We start from the raw sequence: 13821 nt of genomic DNA, 5'->3' as shown, positions 1-13821 counted from the left end.
GAGAGGCTTGCAGCTGCTACTGATGACAGGCAACAAGACATTTGTCACCTATCCTCTTGGGCAGCAGTGATCCAGGTGCAAACATAAGTTAGCAGATGCTCATTGGAAGGAAAGAAGACAACTGTTACTCATTTGTGAACAAAAGTGCTCCTGATTTGGTTTAGTGCAAGACATTTTCAACAGGAATAAGAATATTCAGCTAATCCAACCCAGAAATGGCAATTTCCACAGGCTATACTTGGAACTTCATATTCACTGGTAGGACATGGGTAAATTTTGTAGAAATACTGCAACAAGTTAGGAGCTGCAGAAATCAGTAATTTGGAATTTGTTACCTACATGCTCCAAGATTTAAATTAGAATTCACCTTGGCAGATAGTATGGTTGAGATGCCCATTACATGCTGTTTCCATACAGCCTTCTCTAACATTCCTTGAACATTTGTTATCTCCTTGGTTGTGCTGTTTCTTTCTGAAAACATAATCAAAATAAAGGGAAGAGAAATGCCTAACAGGACAAGCAATGCATTCAGCAGAATGCTTTCATACTTCTTGCAATTTCTAACAACTACACTGCTTCTCATGGGTAGCAAACCAGTTACCATACACTGCCTATCAGTACCAAACTTCTGCATGTCTTCTTTTAATTAATCTAACAGTTGCAAACATTGCTAAAAGTCTTGAGKATTGCTTAATTACATAAGATCGCAATAACAAAATATTCTTGACTAGAATGTGTCTGTGAGGGCAAGTTAATGTTTATATGGCAACAGCAGAGTATCTTGTTCTGTTCARGAAGCTAACTGAGGCTGCTTTGCTGGATCTCAGTTTTCAGGACACTGGAAGCAGATTGCTCAGCTCCACTCTTACTGCTTTGCTCAGTCACAGCTATTTGGTGATGGCACCCATAGTTTATTTCCTAGATAACTCTGCAATATAAACTGTAAGGGGACTGAGTGTACATATTTTCACTGCACTGACCATGYTGTCGTTAGAACTAAAACATGAATAATTCTTCACCTTATTTGAACCTATCTAGAGCCTGCAAGTAACTGTGGTAACCAAGGACTATAGTTTGGAAGGGACTAAACAGTAAATGCGGCAACCTTGTTAAATCATGAAAAATTTATTTTCATTACATATACATGAAGGTAAAAGATTTCAGTCAATAGTGTTTTGAACAAGCATTTCTGACACGAGCCTGTTAGTGTAGCTAGGCTGAAACTTAATGCAAAGTTAGTGTTTTGCCTTTATTTAGTAATTCACTTTTAGTGTGTATATACAGAATTCATTTTCCTATTAGAATACCAGAGACAGTAATATTGCAACATTTACATTCCTCATATAAAATGGAGTAATGTACATTTTCAGCTTGGTGTAGATACATAAATATGTACAAAATAAACATTATTGTAGTTAACATACTCAGACCAGTTATTATTTAGCAACATCAAAAGCAGATGCACATAGATTTACGTGAAAGTGGTGAAAAACACCTTTATGACATTAGTGACCATTATTTGCATATATGAAGTAGTACAGATAAAGGCTTGTCTTTCAAGCCTTCTGTGGCCATCCAATAACTTTAGTAAAAAACCAGAACTAATTGAGAAGCATAAGATAATTATATATATATATGTGTCATGATCAGATGGTTTACTAGGGCCCATCTTGATCACAGAAGGATAACAATGTAAAACATACACATTTGTTCAGAGCATAAAATATTGCACAAAAGCAATTTCTTTTGAGGAAAATAATTCCTGTGTTTGTGAACAGCAAAAATGGTTCTTACACATTAAAGAAATATTTGCAGTTTCTAAACCAAAGAACATTCAATAATACTGTCAAAACTGTCATCCATCAACTTCTTCCCAGCCTGTTTTATGGCAATGGTATGTCATTAGCAAGATTTGGCAAAGAGAGAAGGCAGATAGACAGTACATGTATATATTTATCACAGGCCAGACCAAATCCAATAGTTACCTAAACCAACTGCTGGMTAGTTTCAGTTACCTGACAACTTCAGCCTTAAAGAAATATGAAAGTCTTCAGTGCTAGTCACAGTGATAATCACACAGTAGTAGAATAAGATTCCATTCTTCTCTTAGAAACCATCTTCTCTGAATTTCCAGACTGAAGGGCACTTTCCTCAGTCTCACTGTCACTGCTGTCTACAAGTGTGTGATCCAAAGCCATTTGACCAGTCCTCCTGGGTAGATGAAAGTTCACCCCACTCTCCTGTATGGAGTTAGTTATAAAATCTTCATCAGAAGAATGAAATGATTCATCATCTCCTGTGAAATGGTTGACAATGTGAATCCCATCAAAAGTGGGTTGGTCTGAGAAGTTTCTCTGGCCTTTTAGACATTTGATCTGTTAGAAAAAGTGGAAGTTGTCAGTTAATCAGAGCTCAAGAGTCCAGCAATAAAAAACCCCAAACAACCAAAACCAAACCAAAAAAACAAATGCATTTTCAAGAATTGCCTCATTGCATTCTTTCTAGATAAAATGAAAGATCTGAAAGTAGCACATTTGATGATCAAATATCATCACAAAGTGATTTCAGTTTTACAGTTTTCAGGCTTAATATTCAAGGTACCTAGAATTGGGAATGAGAGATTCCTCTTTTACTGCATATTTAACACCCCCACAGGGATGGTTTCTGTTTTCTAGAGTGGCTTATTTGTTTTGACAGCACTTTTGGCTTTACCATTTTACTTTTCATTTTCCATTCTTTCTCATATTGCCTGACTTCTTACTTGAGGAAGCCCCCCACCAAAGAACAGGGTCCCAAGTGAATATTGCCAGTTTCTCAGAGTCACAGAAAAAAATCCCAGACARTATGTTTAGTTTGGTCTACATTGTAACATTAAGAGTCTTAATTATCTAATTCATATCCAACGAGATTTCAGATCAAGTAGTATGAGAGAAACATCTCTGTAGATCATAAACAGATTGTAGTTGTAATTTTAAGAGAACATCAAACAAGATAAAAATGATTGTCAGACCATGGACAGATAACATTTTAATTCAGTGTGCTGCAGAGTGATACACTATTTCAACTATGCATTCAAGCTATTCAAAACTAAAACCCAAAGCACTAAAGTCTGGCAAATCTCCTGTTTATTTAATGAAAAATAACTGCAACTCATGGAAGACATTCTGGAGGTTGCTTGTTTTTGTGGTGTTTTYGTTTGTTAGATCTAGAATTTAATTTTTGTTAGCTTTTAGCAGCAAATACCTCAGGGTCAGTTTGACTGACATTGTAAGAGTATTAAGATAAAAAATCCTGAGGATGCAGATAAACATTAAAAATGGATTATAGAACCTCCCTAATGTCACTCTAAAAGCTTAAGAAGGAAGTGCTTCTTCAGACGCAACTTTTTACAGTRAGAGATCTGGAGAACAGAAAGAATAAAAAGCCTGAAGAGTTTCTTTATAGAAATCTGTTTGACATTTCAGAAATCTGAAGCAATATTCACTTTGATAAATAAGAAGTGCATGTATATCCTTGAYACCAGTAGGAAATTTTTACCTGTCCATTTGGGGAAGAAGGAATCTCTGTACTTACCATGGGCTTGTGCAGAAGATGAGAATAAAAAAGGAGTTGAAAAAAGATCACAAGAGTCATAATCATGCTAGAAGCCATTAAATTGCATGTTAGCATGTAAAAACTCCAGCTTTTAATGTTATATCAAAAAATCCCTGTTAGGAATAGGTGGGGTATACGATGTAGATTTACATCTTGATTGTTACTATGCATACTACTGTTAGGTTTTTTGCATTTTCTTCACATACTCATAGATTGCAGTTGTTCATGAGGACTTTGCATAAAGGCAAGCAAAACAGACCTCCACACTTGCACAGCATATCTCATGATGAAAGCAAAATCAGCTTATACCAGATATAAATATATCTGGTACAGATATTTTTTACTAGTTTATATATTTATATAAAGTTTACTTACTAGTTTACTAGTTTATATAGTTATATATACTAGTTTTCTGCCTAGATGCAGAAAGCCTGATTCTTGTATTATTTAGAAGTATTATTCCTGAAAATATCCTGCAATATGATCAAGATTAGCTGCCACATAAATTTTCCAAAACAGCTATCAATTTTAGTCACTACGAAAATAAAACACAGAGACCTAACAATTTCTCTCCACCCTCACCACAGAAAAAAAAAAAAGAACTGCTGTACAAGTGATTACAAACTTCATGTTAGAGTAAGAAATTATGTGCTTTTAGGTCTGTATGGTTAAGCCATTGGTTGACCTGAAATTATAAAGCTGATACTCAGTGTTAGTTGTTTTGAACACTCAGAAAGCCAAGCCAATGACCTCAGCTGTTTTCCTGAAGACTTAAACATAATACCTTTAGATGAACTTATTTAAGTAACATGACAAAATCATGGTTTCACAGTTTTAGGCAGTAACCTTTCCAAATGAGAGTCTGTGGAAAATGCTGTTGGTGAAAAAAATCATGAATAGACACAGCTTTTGCCAATTCCTAAAGGGAGTCTCAGAAAACACTGTGTTACATTTTGCATCCTTTCATTAGAATAAATCTGTGACCTTCCAGAAACACTTTGGATCTGCAGCTTTACATATGCCTGCCCTTTTTCTTCAGTACTCCCTCACATCCAAGGGGAAACAGATTGCTGTGAGGAAACATGAACATACTGCAGACAATACACACTACACATCATCTGTCAATGGTCACAGAGTTCTGTAACTTCTGTCTGCCTCCGAAATGGCCACCTGAGCCAGAACACTACAGCATAGAACTTGTTTGTATTATGGGGATCGACARAAGGACAGAACAGTATTATGTCCTTGCTCTGCTGAAGAGGACAGTGGGGTCCTGACACACAGGAGGCTGAGCTCCAATTCCCACTGTCCCTGGGCACTGATGAAGGCCAGCCACATACTAGACTGCACTGACAAGGGCCAAGTGTACTTTCATAGCTGAAGATAGTTCAGGGGCCCTTCAACCTAGTATTTGTTCAGGAGCATTTCTGAAGGAGCTTGATTGTTYGCAATTTTTATTGCAAGAGGAAGGCTATGTAAGGCTTCTCAATGCATTTGGAACAACTTGCAGACAATGAAGTTCTATACCAGCAGCCAATGCCAGCATAAAGCTATAAAATTGAGGTTTTCTAAAATGAAGTTTTGCACTCTCACATAAATTTCCAGTCTAGCAACATGAGGCTCTGCACTTCTAACACCAAGGGCTTGGAATGCAGGATGTGTGGATCGAACCCAAACACATCCTCCATACCCTAGTTCTACTCTATTCTTATCCCTGAAGGAACTACAGCCRTGTTAAGCAAAGTATGGACTTGCAGCCCAGAGTCTCTGACTTTCTGTTCTTTTTTGTGCAAAGAGTTGATAATGGTTGCAGGCTTTCAGTTTTGGGCCTTGCCTTCCTTCATGTTTAGGGAACTAGGTCTCTGTCACTTTAACAAATGACATTTAAATGAACCTGTTTCTTATTGCTTCAGTGTTGCAAGAAACTCAAATCTGATCATGTCTGCTTAAAAAAAAATAAAAGGCAACCAACAAAAAAACAGGTCCGGTAAATCCCATGTGTTTTACTTTTAATTCTCAAATCCAGGTCATAATGTCCAGATGATTGCAGCTTCAACCCAGTTTTCACTACAGCACATTCACACGGTCTTCAGGACATTTCAAAGGGTTAATAAAATTATGTGATTAAAATATATGTCATCTGAATCAAGAACAGAATCTTAATAATGTGTGCATTTATATACCCTCTTGTGTCTAAAGAATTCAGCATTTTAAAGACAAACTGTATGTCTACTGGTCAATATATGAAAATACTTTAACTGGACCTACTCTTTAACAGGTAACAGTGTACTCCCACAAATGTAGAAGAGCTGAAAAAAGGCTAACAATCAGATCCTTGAACTTCAGAATAAACTTTCTTACCTGATGCTGACTGCCTCATCAAGCCAGGCATGAAGGAGAAACAGTAAAGAGAAATTTAGAAGTTTTAAACAATTCAAAAGGTGTTCCATATTAAATCATAGAATCAAGTTTGAAGCGTAATAGGCAATTGCAAGCAAGTTGTATTTCTAAGTCCCTCTGGGTTTTTTTACTCAGGAACATATGTCCAATTTTCAAGTGAGACTATGTGAAAGAGTTTGATTTAAGCTCTGGGAGACACTTTCATGTTTTAACTAATGAGGATTTAAGCTAGAAGTTCAGTGGTGAAAAGTCATACTAAAACACTACTGGTCTGCTCCTTTAAAAGGCTTCAGTAACTAATTATCGAAATTTACTCAATTTCGAGGTATTAAGGAGAGGTTTTAACAAAGCTTGCCAATAAACATTAAATCTAGTCACAGAAAGATAACCAAGCAATACACAAGTGCGGTCACAAGTGTCTTGGGTGAATAAAATTGGATTTGGCAGAAGACACTATRTAAATTTAAATGTTTATTTAAAGAATGACGATCCTGAATTCTCAATGCTTTTACTTGAAGCAAGAGGAATCTAAAAATCAGAGCTCCCTCTKTATTTGTTCTAACCTTAGTAATAGTTGAAACTCTTCAAAGATTTCCAACTCAAAACGCAAACATGATTCAAAAGAAAACTAGAGTGTTGCTGAAAATATGATCTAACCACATTTAGCTGAAGAAACAAGTCATAAGCATTTTCAAATACCTCTCCAATAATTCAGAAAAACATCAATTTGGCAACATGAAAATAGAGATTTAGAAGTCAAAATGTAATTACAAGCCAATAAAAAAATCAGTTATGATTTATTRAATTATAATCACTTTTAACATGAATAAAAGCAAATTAATTGGAGTTCTTAAAAATTCTTGAGACTGTCCACAGCATCTAATGGGATCCCTTATGGTACTTAACAGCTGACTGCTACTTACACCCACTTATGACTCCTGCTGTAATGAGATGACTCCAGTTTAGGGCAAATGTGTACAACTGTACACTTCCACTAACTTCTTTTTGAAAAATGCTTATCACAGAAAAGCAATGGGATCATCTCCAATGGAATTAGTGGAAAATATGTTGCCATTAAAGACACAAATATCAGTCCAGACAAGTATTATGTCCAGCAGTTACTACAATGCAGAAGCATTTCTGCACATGCACACAAAGGGAATGAAAAATGCTAAGGTTGCAGGCCTTTTCATGCTGTCTTTTCACTTCCATGAACACAAGCAACTCCTTAGATACCTTTAACTCTCTGAAGCCCAATTTTAAATATATGGTTGAGTCACATTCATAGTGAAACCACTGCAACATGAACACTGGACAAATGGAGACAGCCCGAGCTACAGAAATGGTTGCAGAAACTAGTATTAGCAATCCATCATCTAAAGCGGTTCTTAAAAAGTTTAATAGCTGTACAACTACAATGCAAACGGATTTCTAAAGTTTCCCAACAGAACCAGGTTCCTTATATGAAAGGGRCTGCTAGACGTGCATTATGACAGAATTGTATCAGAGTATTCTAATGAAAGCTCATTGATCTTTTGACAGATTAAAAAAAAAAAAGTACAGGTTTAATTAATCCTGCAATAAAGAAAAAGTTTAAAGAAGAAGCAAGCCAGCTTTAAAGACATTCATCATTTTCCTCAAGCATGAGGCAATTTTTACCCAAATACATGGATCATAGGTGAAAGACACCAGATAGTCTTTTGAGAGCTTCCTGACAACTCAACTACTGCATAAAAGAAAGCTCATCTCCAGTTGTCCAGCTGTTTATTTCATATTACGCTGAATGCACTCTTGAATTTCTTGACTTAGGTTTTTTATAAAAAGTTTTTTTTTTCAACATTATAATTTAGAGAGCACTTGAGCTAAAATGAAATAAGATGTTAAATTAAATGCATGTTRTATATCAGTTTTACCATAGATGAGTCTGTTGTATTGTAAACGTGACAAAGATTAAAACCTGCAACAAGTGTTCAGACCAGAAGGTTTCCAGTGAATCAGAACAGGAAACCAATAAAGCGATCAATGGGAGGTCATGACTTTTTGATCACTGCACTATATGGTTAAAGTATCTGGCTTTGATCTAGCACACTGTAATCAAGTTAAACTTTGCAGTTAGGTATGAAATATGAAATATGCAATTGAAATAGCAACAGCACTGAGGAGTACCCAACTTTTATTCTATTTTGAAAAGAAATCAGTATTTGGTAACTATGCCAGGTTTTATTTCTTGAGAGAATTTTTCTAAGACCTGACAGGTTTGTTGTTGTGAGATTGTATGTAATTCCAAAGGAGGTTCCAAACTGACAGGCCTAGGAATTTTCCTTCTACCTGCTAGCTAGTTATTTACAGAAAGTTCCCAGAAACCCCTTCTACAAGAAGGCCTAATAGAAATATTTATTTGGAGTGAGGACATGGCAACAAAAATATTTTATAAAAGCAGTATAGTCACACTTAATGTACTCAAATTATTATATTCAAGAAAATACCTAAATCTCAAACCTCCTTCTCCCTACTGTATGCATCTATAAATAAAAACGTTACTGAAACCTCAAGCATTAACTAGAATGTAGCGGCTGATAGAGACAGAAAAAGTACCCATTACAGGCAACAGTTACAGGAAATGATCATTTCACACTTTTACTCTGTCCTTTTAAAGCAGGAGTTAAACTCAGCATTTTTAAGGGGACTAAGTAACATTTTGCCCCTGATTGCAGAAACTACTTCCATCTGTGCTGGCTGCCACTCAGATTGATAAAAGAATTTTTGAAGGTCTTTCCATGACATTTCCCTTGTTTGCCCCACTTATATTCAGGTAAGCTTACAAGCTAATATATAGCAGTCCTCTCCTGAGCTTGTTTTCTCCCATAGCTGGCACCTGTGCATGGATGCTAACACACAATTTTTGCAAGAACAACCACTCAGATAAACCAGTAGAACCTCAATTCCTCCATTTTTCAATCCCCAGAACTTGATTTATAGGCAGAACAACATGACAGACCCTGACATAGCTCTTATCAGTAAAGCAGATAGGTCATGCAGCTTCAACAGCCAAGAACATTATTGCCACGATAATGAAATAACTTTATCTATAATCAGTTTACTTGCTTTGGCAATCCACACAAACTCTAAAGGACACAGTGTAATTAAGTACACCTAGCTACACTCATTTCTAATGCTGCAACCAAGAACTATTATATTGCTCAGCAAAACATCTGAAGCTTTCATGCAGTAGGATGCAGTCAAAAAAAAGGAGGGAAAATGTTTATAAAAACAGCAATTGCAAATCTTGATTTATTCACTGCATTTAATCTGTCACAGTGGCAGTGAAACAGTTAGGATTCATACTGAAAACCATTGCCCTAAAACCATTGCCCTCATCCAAGTAAACAGTCATACCTGTTCCATTTAAGGACAGACTACATCACTGTCCTGGTCACAGTGATAACATTTAAAGGTTTCCTTCACCCTCACCAGGGATGGAAAATATTTTGTTGATGGTGTTGCTACTGGGGGGAAGGGAGAGGAATCCACCTTATCTGATGAAAAGATGACAATTCATAAAATGAAATGCCATCATTMTGGAATCAATCCTGTCATTTTGAGCAAGTGTAATGTCTGTGTTAGTAACACTGTGACCATCTGAAGTTAATTGGAAAAATTAGCAAATTATGTTCATAAAATGCAGACGGATTCCATTGTATCTTCMATCTGCCTGTTCACTGCTTATTTAGCCAGATAGTTTCTAAAGCTAGTTGCTTTATTAAGGTGGTGTAACTAAACTGGAGAAAGTTACTGGATAATTAAGTCTCCCAATCAGTTCAGTCTTACACTTATGTAACAATCTGGGCATTATCACGCTACTGTAACATCTCTGACTCCTAAGGACAAGCTGAGTTAAAGGAATAAAGCAATTCACTTTTCTAAAGCATAGCGTGTATATTTAACTATCCTGTGTAGACAAAGCTGCTGCATTAGATTGGGTGTTTGCAAACCACATGACCTCACAAACGCTATCTTATCACATCACAGGTTCCTCAGACTGACCACAACCACTTAAATCAGACTCTGCCAGCACAAGAGGCTCTGTGACTTTGACACATAGTAGTAAAGCAACTACATTTTTAGCTGCCCTTGCAAGAACTTTACTTGTGGGGAGGGAAAAATCTGATCATCTCTTGTCCAACTGTGCTTGCAAGATACGGTAAAAGAAAAGCACATGATTTATTGTGCTATAAACTTCCACCACAAGCTGAAATGCTTGCTTTGTAAATCTGAGTGCTAACATATTTCCTTTCAGGGACAGCATTTCTTATCAAGTAAGAAAATATTTATAGAGCGTCACGCATTTTGAAAGTATTTGTCTAGTAAAACAAAGAAGATGTTAATGTCATTCTAGTCTGTATTGAGAAACAAGTGCTTTTCAAGAATTAAGGACTTGCAGCCAACATTACTGAAAACTGTGTTCTACTGTGAACTATGAAGGGACAGCAGTTGACTGAAGTAAAAATGGATTGGAATGAATCCCAAAAGCTTAGCTGGTTGTATAGTAGTGAGCAAGTAAAATTACAGTTTCCAAGAGACAAATGTAGATGTGCTTGTACTACATAAAAAGGAATAATACACTCCTTCCAGAAGAAATGGGGGGGGGGGGAGTTGACCAGAGACTGAGTAAAAGACCATTATATCTAATAGCAAACATTTACAGGAAGAGTACTAGGCCATTTGGACCTTGCTGGTTTTGCCTTAATTCTACTGAAAGAAATGTTACCTATTTCTGTTCCTCAGGTACATGAATGGTGATAAATCTGATCTTCTCTCCTCATTTGCACATATGATCTGACCTACTGCTATCCATYAGTAATTATGTCTTTAGAGAACTTGAAAAAAATTTATAGGTTGGATTTTAAGTAGAATTCACTTTTCCCCAGTTAATYCTCATATCTCCATTATGCAAAGCTATGTTATTTACTCCAAGTTATTTGCTCTGCTGCTGAATATAGTCAAGGGATGCATCAGATAAAAGAACATTTGATTTGGCAAACATTGAATTTGATTCAATGGAAGCCTTGTAATAAAATTAATGGACGAAAGCAGTAATGCTTTCCACTAGTATCCCATCATCAAGCCCGGATGTAATTATTATGACAGAAATAGGAGCTAGGAATGCTKCTGGAAGTGGCCAGTCCTTCTTGTGCTACTCCAGTGTGCCACAAGCAGTATCACAATTTTGTTCTCATCTATGGCCAGTGCAGGAATCATCATTTATCTGCTTGTAAATTCCCTCATCTCTTTGGAGGACAACCTGGATGAATCTGTGCTGGGGCCCAGACCACTCACTGATTTAAGATTATTAGCTAATAAGAAAAAAAAAAAAAAAAAAAAAAAAACCAAGAGAAAATAATTAGAAAGCTTTAAAGCACAGTTTACCTCACATGTAAGTTTATGGTATTTAAGACTAAAGGAACTGTTAATGTGGTCAAATATTTCATCGTGTGTCCTACAGTACATTGAAATTTATTTAGGTGTTTTATTATGTGGCCCATATACGTTAATTTTTTTTATCCTTCACACTGATGGGCTACACTTCACTTTGTCTCCATTTTAGTTTCAGCAGTGAAAGCCTAGAAAGCTAATGTAAGTTGCAAGATGTATCCTTAATTCAGCCATATAACCAATTACTCTTTTGGTCACAGCTTATACATTATTTATCCTCAGAGTCATTACCTAAAGTGTCTTGAATTTTATTTGCACAAGCAAAATCTATTAAAAGCATAGTATTTAATCTCCAACTTTTATATCTCTTTTCATTAAGCCAGTCTTAAAATGTTAGCTCACCAGGAGCAAGATCAGACCAAGAGATAATACCTATATCAGAATCTACTGACTGCATTAGGTTCTTAAAACATAATATCAGATCCATTCCTAGATAAGCTATACATATGTGGAAATGGAAGAGTAGTAAACTAATGGTCACTAATTCTTTGAAGAGCTGTCAAATTTTCAGATACTGAAATGGGGAAATGCCTTTAAAAAACCCATTTTCTGCATTGTCAATATGCAAGAATTTAATATCTAGAGTTTCACACAAAGGTACTATTATGAAATCTTTTAAATGCCTGAAAATTACTTTGGCAAAATAATAATGCTACAGTCATTTTCCATCTTGTACTTTTCCATCAGCCGTGCTGCGATACTTGAACTGGACAAGTTTGCAGAGGGTTCTCTAAATATTGGCACAGTGTGCCACACTAATATCAGGACTTTATCATTCAAATATCAAACACACCTATGTAAGATTTGCACATCATCCTTGCATCTTCTCAAAATATTGCAACTGATAATTTGCCAAGAGGATCTCTCATTAGAAAGAAGCAGGAGAAAATCTCTGTATTCTCTCTCTGATATTAATCAACAGCAGATGCATGCCGAAAAGAAAAAAAAAAAAAAAAAGGCAAAATGTGTAGTGGTACTTTGACAATGATCTTCCTAACTCCAGCAATCAGCTCTCTAAATTAATGGGGGTGGAATAGCCTCTGCAGATGCACAGATGTTATGGTAAAACTGAAATATGGGCTATCTTCAACATCCATATTCCTGCTTCCTAAGGAAAAAACGTCTTAACTGAAGGAAGCACTGTTTCTGTATGCTGCTGTTGTCCTTCATAAAGCTGTCCTCTAACAGATAGCCAATACATATCTACARTCCCAAACTGCAGAGGCTTCTGTGCATTTCAACACATTAGGCAGAACTCAGCTTTTAATATGAAAACTGTTGCAAGATTAAAACAAATCCACATTTGAAATACTGTAGTATATAAAGATTAAGAGCTGAATTTTAACAGCAAAACAAACACATTAAAGGATTCCAAGAGAGACAAAAATCACCTAACAGTGTGACAAAGGCAAACTTTGTAAAGTTTCATGTGAAACAAGCTTAAGCACTTCAGTCCTAAATCACTAAGTCTGAAAGACTGGAAACCACTTGCTTTTGTCTCCAAAGGTATCTTGTGGTCTGCCAGTGTAGTTTGTGGGTAAGCACGTCAATTCTAATCTTTTGTACCACCCCTGTAATCTAGGTAACACACACAAGCCTTGCAACATCCAACAGGAAGCACAGGCAGCTGCTGGGTAATATTTATAAAGTGACTGCACATACCAAGGGGTAGTGCATGAAATGCAGAACTTCAGCAGTTTATAAATCATTTAATTTCATTCGGTTTGAATTAAAAGGAAAAACTGGGAAACTACAAAAAAAMCTCCTCCTTATTTCTCCTGTATATAATTTTTGTTTAAAAGAGTAACAGCTTGTTTAAGAGTCATAGTTTTTTCTTAAGCCTTCAAATTTACTTAATTGGAAACTTGTAATAGTCCAAACTTCCATTGTCTTCATTTCCACATAGCTTAATAGCTTTACTTCTGTACTACCTACTTAGTGAGATRTTCTCTTGAACAGTAAAAATGTTTCACTGAAGTTATTTTCACTTAACATTTTGGTATCTAATCAAAGGCAACTTCTGTGAAGTACTAGCACTCCTCACATAGCCTGAAAGTATCTAACTATGGTACAAATCTTGCAGTGTCTGTATGCTTATGCCATTTATGTTACATCAGTTAATGCACATGAACTGGAAGGTTAAGTGACAGAATAGACGATCACTAGACTTATTTCTTCTGTGCCAAACAGAGGGCAACCAAATTTCTGTTCTTAYTGACAAAAGTAACAAAAATTCCTTCACAGAAGCTGCAGCCTGTTTGGGCTGCACAATGAGAAAGCATTTTAAGTTACAAGCCCACTAAGCTAGAAGTAAAGAAGCTGCAGAGATAGCTT

General features: G+C 36.1%; 1 protein-coding gene across 9 annotated transcripts in view; it reads right to left on the bottom strand.

Moving 5' to 3' along the window:
- Positions 1–1102: 1102 nt before the first annotated feature.
- Positions 1103–13821, bottom strand: part of EVI5 (ecotropic viral integration site 5) — a 71847-nt gene continuing 59128 nt past the window's right edge. For all 9 annotated transcript variants that reach the window (XM_057373899.1, XM_057373829.1, XM_057373855.1 and 6 more), the window contains one exon: positions 1103–2375. In XM_057373899.1, coding sequence (XP_057229882.1) covers positions 2073–2375 — 303 coding nt within the window. In that variant the 3' untranslated portion in view covers positions 1103–2072. The remainder of the gene's footprint in view (positions 2376–13821) is intronic.

The sequence above is a fragment of the Malurus melanocephalus genome, unplaced genomic scaffold (genome assembly GCF_030028575.1).
Source record: "Malurus melanocephalus ecotype Western Australia unplaced genomic scaffold, MMel_1.1 scaffold_8, whole genome shotgun sequence".
Taxonomy (NCBI): Eukaryota; Metazoa; Chordata; class Aves; order Passeriformes; family Maluridae; genus Malurus; species Malurus melanocephalus.
The sequence above is the reverse complement of the archived record's forward strand: the minus strand, read 5'-3'. Positions and strand labels throughout refer to the sequence as shown.